The sequence below is a fragment of the Rhinopithecus roxellana genome, chromosome 16, assembly GCF_007565055.1.
Source record: "Rhinopithecus roxellana isolate Shanxi Qingling chromosome 16, ASM756505v1, whole genome shotgun sequence".
In the NCBI taxonomy this organism is placed as follows: domain Eukaryota; kingdom Metazoa; phylum Chordata; class Mammalia; order Primates; family Cercopithecidae; genus Rhinopithecus; species Rhinopithecus roxellana.
The window spans coordinates 18416597-18435147 of record NC_044564.1 but is presented as its reverse complement, the minus strand read 5'-3'; the positions used below and the strand labels follow the sequence as shown (position 1 = coordinate 18435147).

The 18551-nt window shown below is 49.0% G+C and overlaps 1 protein-coding gene across 2 annotated transcripts in view; it reads right to left on the bottom strand.

Annotated features, from left to right (window-relative positions):
- Positions 1-18367, bottom strand: part of PTPA (protein phosphatase 2 phosphatase activator) — a 41007-nt gene extending 22640 nt beyond the window's left edge. Inside the window, exons 1-3 of one of the 2 annotated variants that reach the window (XM_010360922.2) lie at positions 18050-18361; positions 6509-6606; positions 4197-4283 (exon numbers count right to left, since the gene is read on the bottom strand). In XM_010360922.2, the coding sequence (XP_010359224.1) occupies positions 4197-4283; positions 6509-6606; positions 18050-18080 (216 nt within the window). In that variant the 5' untranslated portion in view covers positions 18081-18361. Of the gene's footprint in view, positions 1-4196; positions 4284-6508; positions 6607-18049 lie in introns of both variants that reach the window. The other variant, XM_010360923.2, reaches the window with a different exon arrangement.
- Between the last annotated feature and the right edge of the window lie 184 nt (positions 18368-18551).

Here is an 18551-nt window from a genome sequence, read left to right as displayed (position 1 = left end):
GGCTTTTTGAATGTAGGGGCTGCCTCTATTGTTTGTTGTGTTGGGAGAGAAGGGCTGGAAGAAAGGGAACTGGGGCTGAAACCCCTTTGAGGCACAAAGAACAACTCCAGCTCTCCCATTCTCCCTAGGCCAGTGCTTCCTTTTTGGATTTCAGGGACCAGTAAAATCTTCCCTAAAATTGTACTGTCCATTTTTAAATTTTGCCCCCTTGTAGGTTTTAAAAAAGCAAACAGAACAACAACAAAAATAAACCTCCTATCACATTTATTTTGCAAAAATCAAAAATGTTAACCCCCATAAGAGGAGGACAGGCATCATTTAAAGTAAGAGCTAGCTGGCCAGGCGCAGTGGCTCACGTCTGTAATCCCAGCACTTTGGGAGGCCAAGACAGGCAGATCACCTGAGGTCGGGAGTTCGAGACCAGCCTGATCAACATGGAGAAATCCCATCTGTACTAAAAATACAAAATTAGGCCGGGCGCAGTGGCTCAAGCCTGTAATCCCAGCACTTTGGGAGGCCGAGACGGGCGGATCACGAGGTCAGGAGATCGAGACCATCCTGGCTAACACGGTGAAACCCCGTCTCTACTAAAAAATACAAAAAACTAGCCGGGCGAGGTGGCGGGCGCCTGTAGTCCCAGCTACTCCGGAGGCTGAGGCAGGAGAATGGCGCAAACCCAGGAGGCAGAGCTTGCAGTGAGCTGAGATCCAGCCACTGCACTCCAGCCCGGGCGAGAGCGAGACTCCGTCTCAAAAAAAGAAAAAAACAAAATTAGTCGGACATGGTGGCACATGCCTGTAATTCCAGCTAGTCAGGAGGCTGAGGCAGAATAATCATTTGAACCCAGGAGGTGGAGGTTGTAGTGAGCCGAGATCGCACCATTGCACTCCAGCCTGGGTTGGAACAAGACTCCATCTCAAAAATAAAAATAAAAATAAATCAATAATAAAAAATAAAAGCTAGCTTTTTTTTCTTTTTGAGGCGGAGTCTCGGAGTCTCGCAGTGTCGTCTGGACTGGAGTGCAGTGGCACCATCTTGGATCACTGCAACCTTCGCCTCCCGGATTTCAAGGGATTCTCCTGACTCAGCCTCCCAAGTAGCTGGGATTACAGGTGCCTGCCACCACACCCAGCTAATTTTTTGTATCTTCAGTAGAGACGGGGTTCCACCATGTTGGCCAGGCTGGTCTTGAACTCCTGACCTTGTGATTCACCCGCCTCGGCCTCCCAAGGTGCTGGGATGACAGGCATGAGCCACGGCGCCCAACCAAGAGCAAGCTTTCTATGCAACAACACTATTGAAAATTAGAACTCACTAATGCCTAATGGTAACAATAGCTAATAACAATCCAAGTATTTATTTAGTATGTGTTAGGCACTACGCAAAAGACAACCCCTACTCATGGGATCTCAGTGAATCTTCCCCAAGGGGCCATGAGTAGTCCGCTGACTCTTCCCACTCTACAGATGAGGAAACAGAGGGTCAAAAATGACAAAGTCATTGGTTCACAAGTGATGAAACTAGCCAGCCTGACTCCAGAACCCAAGCGTGTAACTACACCGCAATCCTGCCAAAGCACAGTCTTTAAGCTAAGACAATAACTGGGCCGGGTGCAGCAGCTCGTCTGTAATCCCAGCACTTTGGGAGGCAAAGGCAGGTGAATCACAGGTAGGTAGGGAGTTTGAGACCAGCCTGGCCAACATGGTGAAACCCCATCTCTACTAAAAATACAAAAATTAGCCGGATGTGGTGGTGGGCGCCTGTAATCCCAGCTACTCAGGAGGCTGAGGCAGGAGAATCACCTGAGCCTGGGAGGTGGAGGCTGCAGTGAGCCAAGATCATGCCATTGCATTCCAGTCTGGGCAACAAGAAAAAACTCAAAAAAAAAAAAAAAAAGACAATACCTGGTTGTTGTGGATGGCTACCATCAAATCACGGGCAATTACGGGACTTGGCAGTTAAGAATTTGCTGGGGTAATTACAAACTTCCCCTTTAATTAGCCTTCCTCCACGACATTCCTGGCCCACTGAGTACAGCTGAGCATCCCTTACCACAGGCTCCAGGAGGAACCTCCTCTTTCCCCAGCCATCCTGCACCCAGACCCTCAGTTCCAGAGCACTGAGTGAGCCCAAAAGGAACCCAAAAAGCCACTAATGGGCCTGGCTCCCAAGGGAAGGCTGTCTACCAGAAGCACAGGCCTGGTTCTCCTGAAATGAACAGAACAGGACCTCAGTCACCCTACAGCCAGACAGGCCCAGCAGTAGGCAGCTCTGCCAGGAGCTGGGTATAAGGGTGAAGCATGCAATGTTAATCTTGGGGCAGGTGGAGAAACTGGGCCAGGGCAGGGCCACACCTTACCCAACAGGCCCAAGGCTGTGGCTAGAGAACTGGGTAGGCCAAAGTACTGAGAGAGGACTTTCAGGCCCTGGTGTCTGAGATAAGAGACTCAAGGTGGCTCTGGGCCAACTGGGACACGAACCCAAGAGGCTCCTGGAGGCCTAGGTCCTAGCCCTGGGAGACGGCATCCAGAAAAAGCAGCAAGGCCACACCTTCCAATCAGTATCTGCCTCCCCTCAGCTCTTGCCCTCGCTACACAAACAAAACCATCTCTGAAACAACATCCATCCAGAAAGCACCCACCAGGCAGTGTGAACTCAAATGCAAAAAAATGCATGTGCCCTTTGACTCCACATTTCCGCATCTAAGAATGAATCCTTTGGAAACAAGACCCACAGATCTATGGGCAGGGATGCAACGATATGCGAGGAGCAATGTTTACCGAGATAATCTAAAAGTCTGAAGATGGGGGCTGTTTAAGTAAATGAGGGGCCAAGTTTGATGGCTCACATCTGTCACCCCAGCACTTTGGGAGACCATGGCAGGAGGATTGCTTGAGCTCAGGAGTTCGAGACCAGCCTGGGCAACATGGCGAGACCCTGTCTCTATATTTAAAATAAAATAAAATAAAATAAAATAAAACAAATAAATGAGGGCACAGCTCACTGCAGGAGAAGAGGAGCTCTTGCTTTCCTGGGTGCCCACTGTCAGTAGGGGCTGCCCTGGGAGCTGGGTATGAGAAACACAGGGAAAGATCAGCTCTGCTGTGAATGTCTAACACATGTCTATTACTGATCTCTCCAGTGAGCACATTTACTGTTTTGTAATCTGTTTTAATTTCAAAACTTATATAAAAACAGCAGGCCAGGTGCAGTGGCTCATGCCTATAATCCCAGCACTTTGGGAGGCTGAGGCAGGCAGATCACCTGAGGTCAGGAGTTTGAAACCAGTCTGACCAACATGGAGAAACCCCGTCTCTAGTAAAAATTCAAAATTAGCCAGGCGTGGTGGCACACACCTGTAATCCCTGCTGCTCAGGAGGCTGAGGCAGGAGAATCGCTTGAACCCGGAGGCAGAGGTTTCGGTGAGCCGAGATTGCGCCACTGCACTCCAGCCTGGGCAACAAGAGTGAAACTACGTCTCAAAAAAAAAAAAAAATTTGGCAAAAATACTAACTATAAAACAGCATGTTTACCTTGATCTCAATTTTATAAATATCCACCTATTCACAGATTTTTAAAATGAGAAATATAGACATGAAAATGTGACGTGCACATGTATTTGGGCAATCTTATTTTCTGCATTGGCCCGGTGGTGGGCACTGAGCCCACGAGACTCTGAAGCTATTTTTTTTTGAGACAGAGTCTCGCTCTGTTGCCCAGGTTGGAGTGCAGTGGCACAAACTCAGCTCACTACAAGCGCCGCCTCCTGGGTTCACACCATTCTCCTGCCTCAGCCTCCCGAGTAGATGGGACTACAGGCACCCACCACCACGCCCGGCTAATTTTTTGTATTTTTTTTTTTTAGATGGAGTCTCTCTCTTTCGCCCAGGCTGGAGTGCAGTGGCGCAATCTCGGCTCACTACAAGCTCCGCCTCCTAGGTTCAGGCCATTCTCCTGCCTCAGCCTCCCGAGCAGCTGGGACTACAGGCGCCCGCCACCAGGCCCGGTTAATTTTTTTGTATTTTTAATAGAGACGGGGTTTCACCGTGTTAGCCAGGATGGTCTCGATCGCCTGACCTCGTGATCTGCCCGCCTCAGCCTCCCAAAGTGCTGGGATTACAGGCGTGAGCCACCACGCCCAGCGACTCTGGAGCTATTTTTGGAAAGGCTGCTGCAGCAGCTCCTCCTAGGCCTACCTCGGAGACTTTGTACTCGAAGGTCAGTTTCTTCCCCTTCACACCTTCGTTGAGGGTAAGGATGAATCCGATGTAGTCAGCGTATGCCTACCAAACAGAGAGGAGAATGGGAGAGGGGTGGCAGACCCTCCCTACCACCTGCCCCAAGCTCCACCAGGTTACCAAAGAGCTCTGAGTTTTCTTCTTCTCTTGAGCCTGACTCCCAACCCCACAGCAGGAGAAGTAGAAACATAATGCCAAATACCCGACCCCTACCCTCCAGAAAAGCTGGCAAGACAGTGACCACAGCAACACGCTAATCTCCAGCCAGAACAAGTACTCACTATTGCTGCCAGCAGCTTCTTGACACAATAGACCTATAAGGTAGACACTGCTGTTGCCGTCTTACAGATGAGGAAACCAAGGGTCTTGCTCCCAGCAATCAGCCACCACAGGCAGGCCAGGCTGTCTAGTTGCAGTGCAGATGCCTGCCACAGACAGGTCTCCCCACACAACCATCCCCAGCTTTCAACCAGACACTCTCTTCCCTGCTGGGCTGCAGTTACATCCAACATAAGGATAAGAAAACACTGAGGGTCAGGTGTTGTGGCTCAAGTCTGTAATCCTAGCACTTTGGGAGGCTGAGGCAGGAGGATCACTTGAACCCAGGAGCTTGAGACCAGCCTGGGCAACATAGTGAGACCCCATTTCTCCAAAAAATTAAAAGGTTTGACAGGCATGGTGCCTGTGGTCCCAGCTACTCAGATGGCTGAGGTGGGAGGATTGCTTGAGCCCAAGAGGTAGAGGCTGCAGTGAGCTGTGATCATATCACTGAACTCCAGCCTGGGGGACAGAGTGAGACCCTGTCTCAAAAAAAAAAAATAGCATTGAGGTGCAGGCCCCTAGAGAGGCAGGTGCTGGGAACAAGTGACTCCTGTTTGGTTTTGCTTCTTCTTCATCCCTTTTTCCTCTTTCTTTCTCCTTATCCAAGCTGGGGTGTCCACAGTAAGCGCTGAGACAAGGCCTGATATCTAGAAGGAAGTATTCCTATACCAAGATCTTCCTGTCAGCCATGGGATGACCCTCAGCAGGCCAGGCCTCTCCAGAGCAACTCTCCCAGGCCAGGGCAAGTCTGAGCCCCTGTCCTGACTGCAGCTACGCTGGAACACATGGATGAGAAGCAGCAAAGGAAGTGTCACATTTGGATTCAGACAAACAAGCAGGTTCTCAACTACAGCAATCTGGCTCAGAGAAGATCTGACAAGATCTGGAGACAATGCTAGTTGTGACAGCTGGGGAAAGGAATGCTGCTGACATCTAGTGGGTAGAAGCCAGAGATATTACTAAACATCCTACATGGCACAGGATAGCCCCCTACAATGAAGAATTATCTGCCCCCAAATGTCCATAGTGCTGACAATGAGAAACTCTGAGGTAAAGCAACCAAGATGATGAAAGAACTGAAACTATATCCTTTGAATCCCTAGGCTGAAGGGACTGTTGATCCTGGTGAAGGCTCAGAAAAGACATGATAACCATTTCCAAACACTGAGAGGGTAGGCTTGTGAAAAAGGAACCAGACAGGCTTAGATAGCCCCAAGCCCCAGTGAGGACAAGGCAAAGAAGTCGTAGGGTGTGGGTCTCCTGGAAAATATGCCCAGCATGCGAAGACCCCTGTGCCCAGCCTTCTGTTCGAGCAACACTCTCCAGCTCAGCTCACCAGGCTAGGGGCAGGAGCCGGACTAGAATTGGACCAGAGGCCTTCCCTTAGAAATTGAAATTGGCTTTCTTTTGCTCAGTCTGTCTTTCCACAGCCTGTACCAGAAGCCTGGGAGGTACAAGTAGTTATCTTCTGCCCATCATTTCAGTTGAGCAACAGAGAAAGTCAGTCTGTGCCCAGTGCTCTGGGTCCCAGCTCCTAGGTATGTGCAGGCTTAGCTATATCCCTGGCCAAAGTTTCCATGAGATAGCCTCTTCTCCCTTTGAGGCACTGGCTGCCACACTTGCTGTTACTTGCAGACCAGAATCAAAGTGACTCGCTCCATCATTTCGAACACTCATGTTCGAACAATACAGCAACACTCAAGGGGCAATGGCTTATGAGAACCAGGAGCGGAACTCTCCCGGGCTACCCTGGCGCCAGCCTGATAAAACATCTAGGGATGGGACAGCCAGCTCCCCTGTCACCTTTCTCCCTAGCTTCTGAAAACTCAGGCACCAAGAGCAAGAAGGGCCAGGAACTCACCACCCGTCATGCCAGGAAAACCACTCTCTTTGAAAAGCCCAAGTTTCTCACCGCAGTTCCAACCCTAAAGTGCAGACACCACAGGTACCTGAGAACGCTTCCATTTGCCCATGTCTGGAACTGTGTGGATCTCCTTTTTCGGAATGATGAAGTTCTGAGTGGCTGGAGGGGCCTCCTCCAAAGAATCTTGAAAATGAAAGAACAAATAGGTAAATAGAACCCTCCCCTATAACACACACAGTCCTTCTCACCTTTTTTTTTGAGACAGAGTTTTGCTCTTGTTGCCCAGGCTGGGGTCCAGTGACATGATCTCGGCTCACAGCAACTTCCACCTCCAGGGTTCAAGCAATTCTCCTACCTGAGTCTCCTGAGTAGCTGGGATTACAGGCATGCGCCACCACACCCAGCTAATTTTTTAAATTTATTTATCTTTTTTTTTTTTTTGAGACGGAGTCTTGCTCTGTCGCCCAAGCTGGAGTGCAGTGGTGCGATCTTGGCTCACTGCAACCTCTGCCTCCCGGGTTCAAGTGATTCTCCTGCCTCAGCGTCCTGGGTAGCTGGGATTACAGACGTGCGTCACCATGCCCAGCTAATTTTTGCATTTTTAGTAGAGATGGGGTTTCACCATGTTGGCCAGGCTGATCTCAAACTCCTGACCTCAGGTGATCCACCCGCCTTGGCCTCCCAAAGAGTTGGGATTACAAGTGTGAGCCACCGCGTCTGGCCTCTCTCTCACTTTTAAACCAGGACTCCAATACCTGAGCCCTAGCATAAACCAGGCACATACTTCCAGGACAGAGTAATGGCTTGTTAAGCCAAACCCACCAGCCTCCTACCCTTCCTCACTCTGAGGAGGAAAGAGAAGGACAATATTGACAATCCCTTCAATAATCATGCCCTCCCTTCCCTCTCCCCACCACAGCAGGACGGTTAGAGAAATAAAACCAAGTTGATGTTTCAGACATACACAGGCAATTCACAGAAGAAAAAAAACAGGCCAGGCGTGGTGGCTCATGCCTGTAATCCCAGCACTTTGGGAGGCCAAGGCAGGTCGATCACGAGGTCAGAAGATCGAGACCATCCTGGCTAACATGGTAAAACCCCGTCTCTACTAAAAAAATACAAAAAAAATTAGCCAGGCATGGTGGCCAGAGCCTGTGGTCCCAGTTACTAGGGAGGCTGAGGGAGGAGAATGGCGTGAACCCGGGAGGCGGAGCTTGCGGTGAGCCGAGATTGTGACACTGCACTTCAGCCTGGGCGACAGAGCAAGACTCCCTCTCAAAAAAAAAAAAAAAAAAAAAATTAATTGCAATAAACAAATAAATTGCCAACTTCCTGAATAAGCACGGACACATAAATTATATGTGACTTCTCTTCCTGGATAAGGTTGGCAAATTAAAAATATCTGGCTAGGCATGGTGGCTAGAACCTAATTCCAGCACTTCGGAAGGCCAAAGCAGGCAGATCACTTAAGGCCAGGAGTACAAGACCAGCCTGGCCAACTTGGCAAAACGCCATCTCTAAGAAAAAAAAAATTTAGGCCGGGCGCGGTGGCTCAAGCCTGTAATCCCAGCACTTTGGGAGGCCGAGATGGGCGGATCACGAGGTCAGGAGATCGAGACCATCCTGGCTAACACGGTGAAACCCCGTCTCTACTAAAAAAATACAAAAAACTAGCCGGGCGAGGTGGCGGGCGCCTGTAGTCCCAGCTACTCGGGAGGCTGAGGCGGGAGAATGGCGTGAACCCGGGAGGCAGAGCTTGCAGTGAGCTGAGATCCGGCCACTGCACTCCAGCCTGGGCGACAAAGCGAGACTCCGTCTCAAAAAAAAAAAAAAAAAAAAAAAAAAATTTAAAAATTAGCTAGGTGTGGTTGTGCACCTGTAGTCCCAGCCACTTGGGAGGCTGAAGCAGGAGATCACCTGAGTCCAGGAGGTGGAGGTTGCAGTGAGCTGAGATCACACCACTGCACTTCAGCCTGGACGACAGAACGAGACTCTGTCCCAATAAAAACAAAACAAAACAAAGAAAAAGACATCTGATATTGATTCCAGGAAGAAGAAACAAGAATTCTCCTGCTCTGTGGGTGGGAAGGTTAGTTGGTAGGACCTGCTAAGGGGACAACTCAGTACCACCTTTTGAAGTAAAAAACTGCATATACACAATGAGTCAACAGGTCTACTTATAGGAATCTATCTTTCAGATGTGCTCACGGAAACAAAGATATACATAAAGGTGCTTGATGCATCAAAAAAAAAAAAAAAAAGGTCGGGCACAGTGGTTTACACCTGTAATCTCAGCACTTTGGGAGCCCCAGGTGCAAGGATCACTTGAGTCCAGGAGTTTGACACCAACCTGGGCAACATAGCGAGACCTTGTCTCTACTTTAAAAAAAAAAAAAACTTTTTAGGCGGGGCACGGTGGCTCATGCCTACAATCCCAGCACTTTGGGAGGCTGAAGTGGGTGGGATCACACCTGAGGTCAGGAGTTGGAGACGAGCCTAACCAACACAGTGAAACCCCACTTCTACTAAAAATATAAAATTAGTCAGGTGTGGTGGCGCATGCCTGTAATCCCAGTTATTTGGGAGGCTGAGGAAGGAGAATTGCTTGAACCAGGAGACAGAGGATGGAGTGAGCCAAGATCATGCCATCGCACTCCAGCCTAGGCAACAAGAGTGAAATTCTGTCTCAAAAAAAAAAAAATTTTTTTTAATTAGAAACAACCCAAATAGGTTGGGCGTGGTGGCTCACACCTGTAATCCCAGCACTTTGGGAGGCCAAGGCAGGCAGTTGACAAGATCAAGAGTTCGAGACCAGCCTGGCCAACAAGGTAAAACCCCACCTCTACTAAAAATACAAAAATTAGCCAAGTGTGGTGGCACACACCTGTAATCCCAGCTACTCAGAAGGCTGAGGCAGGAGAATTGCTTGAACCCAGGAGGTGGAGGTTGCAGTGAGATGAGATCGTGCCATTGCACTCCAGCTCTGGCTGATAGAGCAAGACTCCATCTCGGAAAAAAAAAAAAAACAACCCAAATATCAGTTGATAAGACAATGGGTAAATAATGATATGCCCAGGTCAGGCAGGGTGACTCACACCTGTAATCCCAGAACTTTGGGAGGCTGAGGCGAGCGGATCATTTGAGGTCAGGAGTTCCAGACCAGCCTGGCAAACGTGGTAAAACCCCGTCTCTACTAAAACATAACAAAAATTAGCCTGGCATGATAGCACACACCTGTAATCCCAGCTACTTGGGAGGCTGAGGCAGGAGAATTGCTTGAACTGGGGAGGCAGAGATTGCAGTGAGCTGGATTGTTCCACTGCACTCCAGCCTGGGTGACAGAGTGAGACTCCGTCTTAAAAAAAAAAAAAAAGGGCCGGGTGCGGTGGCTCAAGCCTGTAATCCCAGCACTTTGGGAGGCCGAGATGGGCGGATCATGAGGTCAGGAGATCGAGACCATCCTGGCTAACACGGTGAAACCCCATCTCTACTAAAAATACAAAAAACTAGCCGGGTGAGGTGGCGGACGCCTGTAGTCCCAGCTACTCGGGAGGCTGAGGCAGGAGAATGGCGTAAACCCGGGAGGCGGAGCTTGCAGTGAGCTGAGATCTGGCCACTGCACTCCAGCCTGGGCGACAGAGCGAGACTTCGTCTCAAAAAAAAAAAAAAAAAAAAAAAAAAGAAGCTGGGTGTGGTGGCTCACGCCTGTAATCCCAACATTTTGGGAAGCCGAGACAGGTGGATCATTTGAGGCCAGGAGTTCAAGACCAGCCTGGCCAACGTAGCGAAATTCCATCTCTACTAAAAATACAAAAAATTAGCCGGGTGTGGTGGCACATGCTGTAATCCCAGCTACTTGGGAGGCTGAGGCAGGAGAATCGCTGGAACCCAGGCAGAGGTTACAGTGAGCCGAGATCATGCCACTGCACTCCAGCCTGGGAAACACAGCAAGGGAAGGAAGGAGAGAAGGAAGGAGGGAAGAAAGGAAGGAAGGAGGGAAGGAGGGAAGGAGGGAGGGAAGGAGGGAGGGAAGGAGGGAAGGAGGGAAGGAAGGAAGGAAGGAAGGAAGGAAGGAAGGAAGGAAGGAAGGAAGGAAGGAAGGAAGGAAGGAAGGAAGGAAGGAAAGAAGATATGCCCACATAATAAAAATTTTCATAGCTTATAAAAAGAATAAAATCTAGGCCAGGCACAGTGCCTCATGCCTATAATCCCAAAACTTTGGGAGACCGAGGCAGGCAGATTGCTTAAGTACACGAGTTTGAAACCAGCCTGGACCACATGACCAAACCCCATCTCTACAAAAAATACAAAAATTAGCCAGGTGTGGTAGTGCACACCTGTAGTCCTAGCTACTCAGGGGATGAGGCGAGAGGATCAGTTGAGCCCAGGAGGCTGAGGCTGAAGTGAGCTGCACTCCAGCCTGGGTGACAGAGCAAGACTCAGCCTTGAAAAAAAATTAGAAACCCAAATATCAGTTGATAAGATGATGCATAAATAATTATATGCCCACATAATGGAAATTTTCATAACTTGTAGAAAAAATAAAATCTAGACCAGGCACAGTGGCTCACATTTGTAATCCCAGCATTTTGGGAGGCCCAGGCAGGAGGATCGCTTGAGCCCAGGAGTTCAGGACCAGCCCAGGCAACACAGGGAGACCCCCATCTCTACAAATAATTTAAAAATTAGCCGGGCAAGGTGGCTTATGTCCGTAATCCTAGCACTTTGGGAGGCAGAGGCAGGCAGATCACCTGAGTTCAGGAGTTCAAGACCAGACTGGTCAACATGGCAAAACTCTGTCTCTACTAAAAATAACAAAAATTAGCCAGGCGTGGCCAGGTGCGGTGGCTCATGCCTGTAATCCCAGAACTTTGGGAGACCAAGGTGGGTGGATCATGAGGTTAGGAGATTGAGACCATCCTGGCTAACACGGTGACACCCTGTCTCTACTAAAAATACATAAAAAATTAGCCAGGTGTGGTAGCACACACCTGTAGTCCCAGCTACTCGCGAAGCTGAGGCAGAAGAATCACTTGAACCCAGCAGGCACAGGTTGCAGTGAGCCGAGATCGTGCGACTGCACTCTAGCCTGAGGGACAGAGCAAGACACTGTCTCGAAAAAAAAAAAAATCAGCTGGGCGTGGTGGCACACACCTGTGGTCCTAGCTACACAGGAGGCTGGGGCAGGAGGATCGCCTGAGCCCAGGAGGTCAAAGCCACAGTGAGCCATGATCGTGGCACTGCACTCTAGCCCTGGCAACAGAGTGAGACTCTCTATCAAAAAATAATAATAATAAAAAATAAAGAATGTGGCAGGCACAGTGGTTCACGCCTGTAATCCTAGCACTTTGGGAGGCTGATGCAGGCCGATTGCCTGAGCTCAGGAGTTCGAGATCAGCCTGGGCAACCTGGTGAAATCCTGTCTCTACTAAAAATACAAAAAATCGGCCGGGCATGGTGGCACACACCTGTAATCACAGCTACTCAGGAAGCTGAGGCAGGAGAATCGCTTGAACCCGGGAGGCGGAGGTTGCAGTGAGCAGAGATCGTGGCATTGCACTCCAGCCTGGGCAACAAAACGAGACTCTGCCTCAAAAAAATAAAGAAAGAATGAAATCTACATTGCTGACATAGGAAAGACAGCCAAATTTAAAAAAAAAAAGTGAAGAAAGAAAACTGCACTATTATATATGTCAAATCTCATTCTTACGAAACAGGAATTATACACACTAACATAAATCACACATATACATATTAGTATAATCACGTGCTGCGTAACGATGTTTCAGTCAGTCAACAACAGATTGCATATACGATGATGGTTCCATAGATTATAATGGAGTGTATATAGAAACCTGATACATGGCACTTGATGTTAACATTGCAGGTCAAGTAGGGAAAAAGACTGATGCTTAGTAATGGTGCTTGGACATTTGGTTTTTCCTATGAAAAATATATATATTAATAAATTTTAAAATATATACCATCTAGGTTTGTGCAAGTACACTCTATGATGTTCCCACAACGAGGAAATCACCTAATGTCACATTTATCAGAATGTGTCCCTGTTAAGTGATACATGGGTCTATACATGTGTTGCGAAAATCTAAAAGATTAAACACCAAAGTTACTGAAGATCATTTCTAGGGGACGTGATTTATATAGGACTTCCATCTTCTAAGTTACATATTACTTTCAAAAACAAGCACAGGCCAGGCATGGTGGCTCATGCCTATAATCCCAATACTTTGGGAGGCCGAGGCGGGTGGATCACTTGAGCCCAGGAGTTCAAGACCAGCCTGGCCAACATGGTGAAACCCCATCTCTACTAAAAACATAAAAATTAGCCAGGCATGGTGGCAGGTGCCTATAATCCCAGCTACTCAGGAGGCTGAGACAGGAGAATTGCTTGAACCTAGGAGGTAGAGTTTGCAATGAGCCGAGATTGTGCCACTGCACTCCAGCCTGGGTGACAGAGCAAAACTCCATCTCAAAAATAAAATAAAATAAAATTAGCCTGGCATGGCAGCATGTGTGACTGTAGTCCCAGCTACTTGGGAGGCTACAGTGTGAGGATGACTTGAGTCTGGAAGGTCGAGGCTACAGTGAGTCATGATCATGTCACTGCACTCCAGCCTGGGTGTCAGAGTGAGACCCTATCTCAAAAATAAACAGCAACAGCAAAAAAAGCACATAGTACTTTTGTAATCAGAAAAAAAGCAAGAGTTTCTATATTTTCCAGTTGGTGTGTGAAAGGAAAACCCAGAGAAGTTTCATGTGCTGACCTAGAGGCAAACTTAACACCAAAGCCGACTGCTTACTAGAAGTGCCCTTGCTAGCCGAACATCTCTTCAACCACATTGCAGGACTCCCTTCACCTTGTGATACTGAGAAATACAAGCCCTCAATCTTTTATTCATCATTCCAAAATTCATAAAGCTCTGAGAACCCAATTTTTTAAAAAATAAGTTTACCATAAGGTCATTAGGTATAAAATCTAAACTGATACGAAGACGTTTACAGGCTTTGTGTATCTGATTTAGTGAGGGTATGTATACATTTTGCTGAAATAATTGTGTTTGCTTAGGGGATGCTGTCTTCTGAAATACGAAAAACTCTGAATTTCAAAACACACCTGGCCCTGAGGGTTTTGGATACAGAACTGCGGACCTGAATTTACAACTGCAGAAATGTTAGATTAGTAAGTATTGCCTTTAAAAATGCAAACTCTCAGCCAGGTGCGGTGGCTCAGGCCTGTAATCCCAGCACTTTGGGAGGCTGAGGCGGTGGATTACCTGAGGTCGGGAGATCGAGACCAAGCCTGGCCAACATGGTGAAAGCCCGTCTCTACTAAAAATACCTAAAAATTGGCCAGGCGGTGGTGGTGGGCACCTGTAATCCCAGCTACTCAGGAGGCTGAGGCAGGAGAATCACTTGAACCTGGGAGGCGGAGGTTGCAGTGAGCCAAGTTCACGCCACTGCACTCCAGCCTGGGCAACAAGAGCGAAACTCAGTCCCAAAAAAAAAAAAAAAAAAAAAAAAAAATGCAAACTCCCCCTAAAGTGGAAGGGTAAAGGACTGTCAGTCACTCACAACATGGTATAAATTTGTCCCCCTGCCTTCCTCCTAAAACCAAGCTGATATCAGCTACATGGAGAAAAAGGGACAGGGACCTAAGAAGTTTCTGGAACATGTCACATTTGGAGAAACAGAGTCTGTCTGGAGAGGTCCTGAGGAAAAGAAAAGTGCCAGGGGACTTGGAGACCTAAGGAGAAGGATAGAGAATCTGAATTTAGAGAAAGACAAATCTCTGCCTAACTCAAACCAAGGCCCCAGAAAGAGACCGGAAGCTCTCTTCCTTCTCCCACCTGTCCTGCAAGCTCTGTTCCCACAACCCAAAACTGAGGCCTCCTGCTATTAGTAAATTGGCACTTCAACTAAGATGCCAAATAAAAAGCTTTGTAGGTCAGACGAGTAACCCAACCACATTGCTTTTATGGGAAAATGAGTCCCACATTCCAAATAATCAACTTGGAAAAAATCTTTGGGAACATATAGCCCTTTTGTACTTGTGAGATAACCATTCTCTGCAAAGGGACAGCCTCCTCGGAGGTTGCACTGAGCCAAGATCACACTACTGCACTCCAGCCTGGGTAACAGAGTTAGACTCTGCCTCAAAAAAAAAAAAAGGGGGTGGGGGGACGGCACTCCTGACATTATTTAACAGGTATATTTCACAGGAAGAAAGCCTTCAGGCCAGTCCATATTTGGGAAAAGGCTACCTTACCAGGAAGCACTATAACAAATTACTGATGAAACACACACAGGAAGTTGCCAGAACACACAATCCCAAATCAAAGAAACAAGCCTTCAAAGGCAGGACTATGATAAATGAGGTCACGCCCACAGTCTCTCCAGCCTCAGGTTATGTGTCTGACAAAGTTCCAAGGGACACTGGATTCCCAACAACCTCGCAGTATAGAATCAACATTCAGAATTTTAGAAGTGTTCCTTTCTAAGCCCCCCAACAAAGACTATAATATACAGCATTATCATCAGCCATTTGAAACTGGTGTACATGTTCAACCTGTACAACTTTGAGACTTTGAAAAAGATAAGGGCAATCAGCATTTACTGATCGCCTACTATGTCCCATGCTTTGCACACATCTTCTTATAGAACACATACTACAATTTTATGAAGAAAGTATAGTAGTCTCATTTTAAGAAATATGGCCGGGCGCAGTGGCTCAAGCCTGTAATCCCAGCACTTTGGGAGGCCGAGACGGGCGGATCACGAGGTCAGGAGATCGAGACCATCCTGGCTAACATGGTGAAACCCCGTCTCTACTAAAAAATACAAAAAAAAGAAAACTAGCTGGGCAAGGTGGCGGTCGCCTGTAGTCCCAGCTACAAGGGAGGCTGAGGCAGGAGAATGGCGTAAACCCAGGAGGCGGAGCTTGCAATAAGCCGAGATCCGGCCACTGCACTCCAGCCTGGGCGAAAGAGCGAGACTCCGTCTCAAAAAAAAAAAAAAAAAGAAATAACTTAGGCTTTTTTCTTAGTAGAAAAAAAAAATTTTTTAAAAAGAGAGAGGTAACTGAGGCTCACAGAGGCTGTGACTTGCCAGGCAGAGCCAGATATGTGTGACTCCAAAATCCAAAGTTTTCATCATTACATTGAGTTAAGAGGAACGTCTTGGCTGGGCGCGGTGGCTCACGGCTGTAATCTCAGCACTGTGAGTGGCCAAGGCAGCGGATCACTTGAGGCCAGGAGTTCGAGACCAGCTTGGCCAACTTGGCGAAATCCCATCTCTATTAAAAATACAAAAAATTAGCCCGGCATGGTGGTGGACGCCTCAGCAACTCGGGAGGCCGAGGCACGAGAATCGCATGAACTCAGGAGGCCGAGGTTGCAGTGAGCTGAGATTGCACCACTGCACCCCGGCCTGGGTGACAAAGCGAAACCCTGTGTCAAAAAAAAAAAACAAAAAAGAAGAAGTTCTTTCCAGCTGTTCCCAAAAGTTGTTTCAAATTTCAAAAAAGGACCATGTCCAGGGACCTGGCTCTTTCCAGCCATGGATAACCTCCCTGAGCCTTCCTCTCTTTCAGGACACAGGTTCTCTCTCCTCCCACTCTCCACCCCCATTCATCCTAAGGGACACATTCATCTCACTGATAACAGTGGTTGCCTTATATCTCCTATCTCCTAATGTCATTACCAGAACTTTTTTGGGGGGAGATGGAGTCTTGCTGTGTTGCCCAGGCTGGAGCGCAGTGGCTGGAGTGCAGTGGCGCAATCTCGGCTCACTGCAACCTCCGCCTCCTGGGTTCAAGTGATTCTCCTGCCTCAGCCTCCCAAGTAGCTGGGATCACAGGCATATGCCACCACACCCAGCTAATTTTTGTGTTTTGAGTAGAGACGGGGTTTTCCCATGTTGGCCATGGCTGGTCTCAAACTCCTGAGGTCAAGTGATCCGCCCACCTCAGCCTCCCAAAGGGCTGGGATTACAGGTGTGAGCCACCTGGCCCAGAGTCATTACCAGAACTTCCAAGGCAAGCTTGTCCAACCCGCAGCCCAGGGCAGCTTTGAATGTAGCCGGACACAAATTTGTAAACTTTCTTAAAACATAGGCCAGGTGTGGTGGTTCACGCCTGTAACACCAGCACTTTGGAAGGCCAAGGCAGGCGGATCACGAGGTCAAGAGATCGAGACCAGCTGGGCGCGGTGGCTCATGCCTGTAATCCCAGCACTTTGGAAGGCCGAGGCAGGTGGATCACGAGGTCAGGAGTTCAAGACCAGCCTGGCCAATATGGTGAAATCCCATCTCTAATAAAAATACAAAAATTAGCTGGGCATGGTGGCATGCCTGTAGTCCCAGCTACTCAGGAGGCTAAGGCAGGAGAATCGCTTGAACCCGGGAGGCGTTCACATCACTGCACTCCTGCTTGGAGAACAGAGTGAGACGCTGCCTCAAAAAGAAAAAAAAGAAAAAAAAAAACCACAAAACCATTATGAGATTTTTTTCTTTTTGCGACTTTTTTTTAGCTCATCAGCTCTCGTTAGTTACTGTTCGTGTATTTTATGTGTGGCCCAAGACAATTCTTCTTCCAATGTGGCTTAGAGAAGACAAAAGATTGGACACCCCCGTTCTAAGGGCACACACACAGAGGTTTTGTACAAAATGTCTGGTTTTGAATATCCTAAGAAACGGAACCCAGCTCTTTGTTCATCTCTTTTGTGGGGGCATGAAGAGGATGCCTTTTCTGATTTTCAACATTTCTCCCTCCTGAGATCTTCCCAGGGACTACAAAATTGGAGACAGGATAGCAGGAATATCAAATGATTTCAAAACATTAGCTGTGTTTGGTCAGCCAAACTATTTGCCTCTCTGTCGGGATGGCCAGTCCAGCCTCCTCCTTCTCCATAAAAGGGGTCTCTAAGAAGATCCTTCTGTAGCACCTCCATCCCAGTTATTTGAGATGAACTAAAAAGAGGCTACAGTGTAAATAAGAGTTATCGAAGGAGATGCCAGAGGGAGACTAACCTCCTTGCACAACCAGCCTTTTAAAATTAGAGGTTTAGACACCACGGGCGGGTTCCCTCAATAAATTCTCAGTCACGGAAACCTGAGAGTAGGAGGATGAGGGGTGGGCAGAGCGCGGAAGCTGAAACTGGGGGCGAGGCAGGCGCGGCCCACTGAGCACCACCCCATCCCCTGAGCAGCGACTAATAAACACGGCAGCCTCCGGAATCACTTTCGCCCCGTTCCCTGGCAACTTCCCCACCAGGTTCACGGCTTACTTAGGCACGCGCTGCCCAGAGATGCAAAAGGCGCCCCTTATGACCATGGTGCTGCCCACCCGGCATTCGGGCAGCCCGGACTCCCACAAAACCCACAGTTGCGCCCCAATCACCACCCCTTTGCAGCCCCTGCTTCCCTCCCAGCGGCGCACCATCACCCACCTCTCCCCTAAGGCCATTCAACTCAGTTCCTCCTCGGGGCCCCTCAGCTTTTGCCCCTCCAGCTCCTCCGTGTCCTGACTCTCGCCCTCCTGAACCTCCCATACCTGGCGCCGCCCTCACCCTACCCGACCCCGGCCCAGCCTGGCCCCCGCCGGCCTTACCTGGTGGCGGCTGCCGCTCGCCCTCAGCCATCTTGCTCCGGCCAGGAGCCGGCCCGGATGCCTGCAGTCCCCTCTCGCCTTTCACTCTTGCACCCACCCTTCCTCTCGCCGGCTCCACCAAAGGCTCCGAGCTTCCTGAAGACAAGCGAGCGCCGGCCGGCTATAACCGAAAACCGAGAGTTAAAGTCACCCCAGGGAAGACGGCCGCCATATCGGTGCGGGGCGCTCAGGGAGCATGCCCATTAACGGCCGGCGCGCGGCGGACGCGCTGACTCGGGCGACGGCCATGTCAGTGCGGGGCGCGCGGGGCGCATGCGCGCCAACGGCCGCCGGAACGACGGGGGCCGCGGCTGCCATGATTGTGCGGGACGTCAAGTTTGGGTTGTGCACAGCCATGTTTTTCCGGGGCAGTCTCCTGTCCCCGAGTACCACCTGTCATCTTTGTGGGTGGTAGTGACCCTAATCCAAGGACTATGAGAGGACATTCTCCGGTCAACACGGT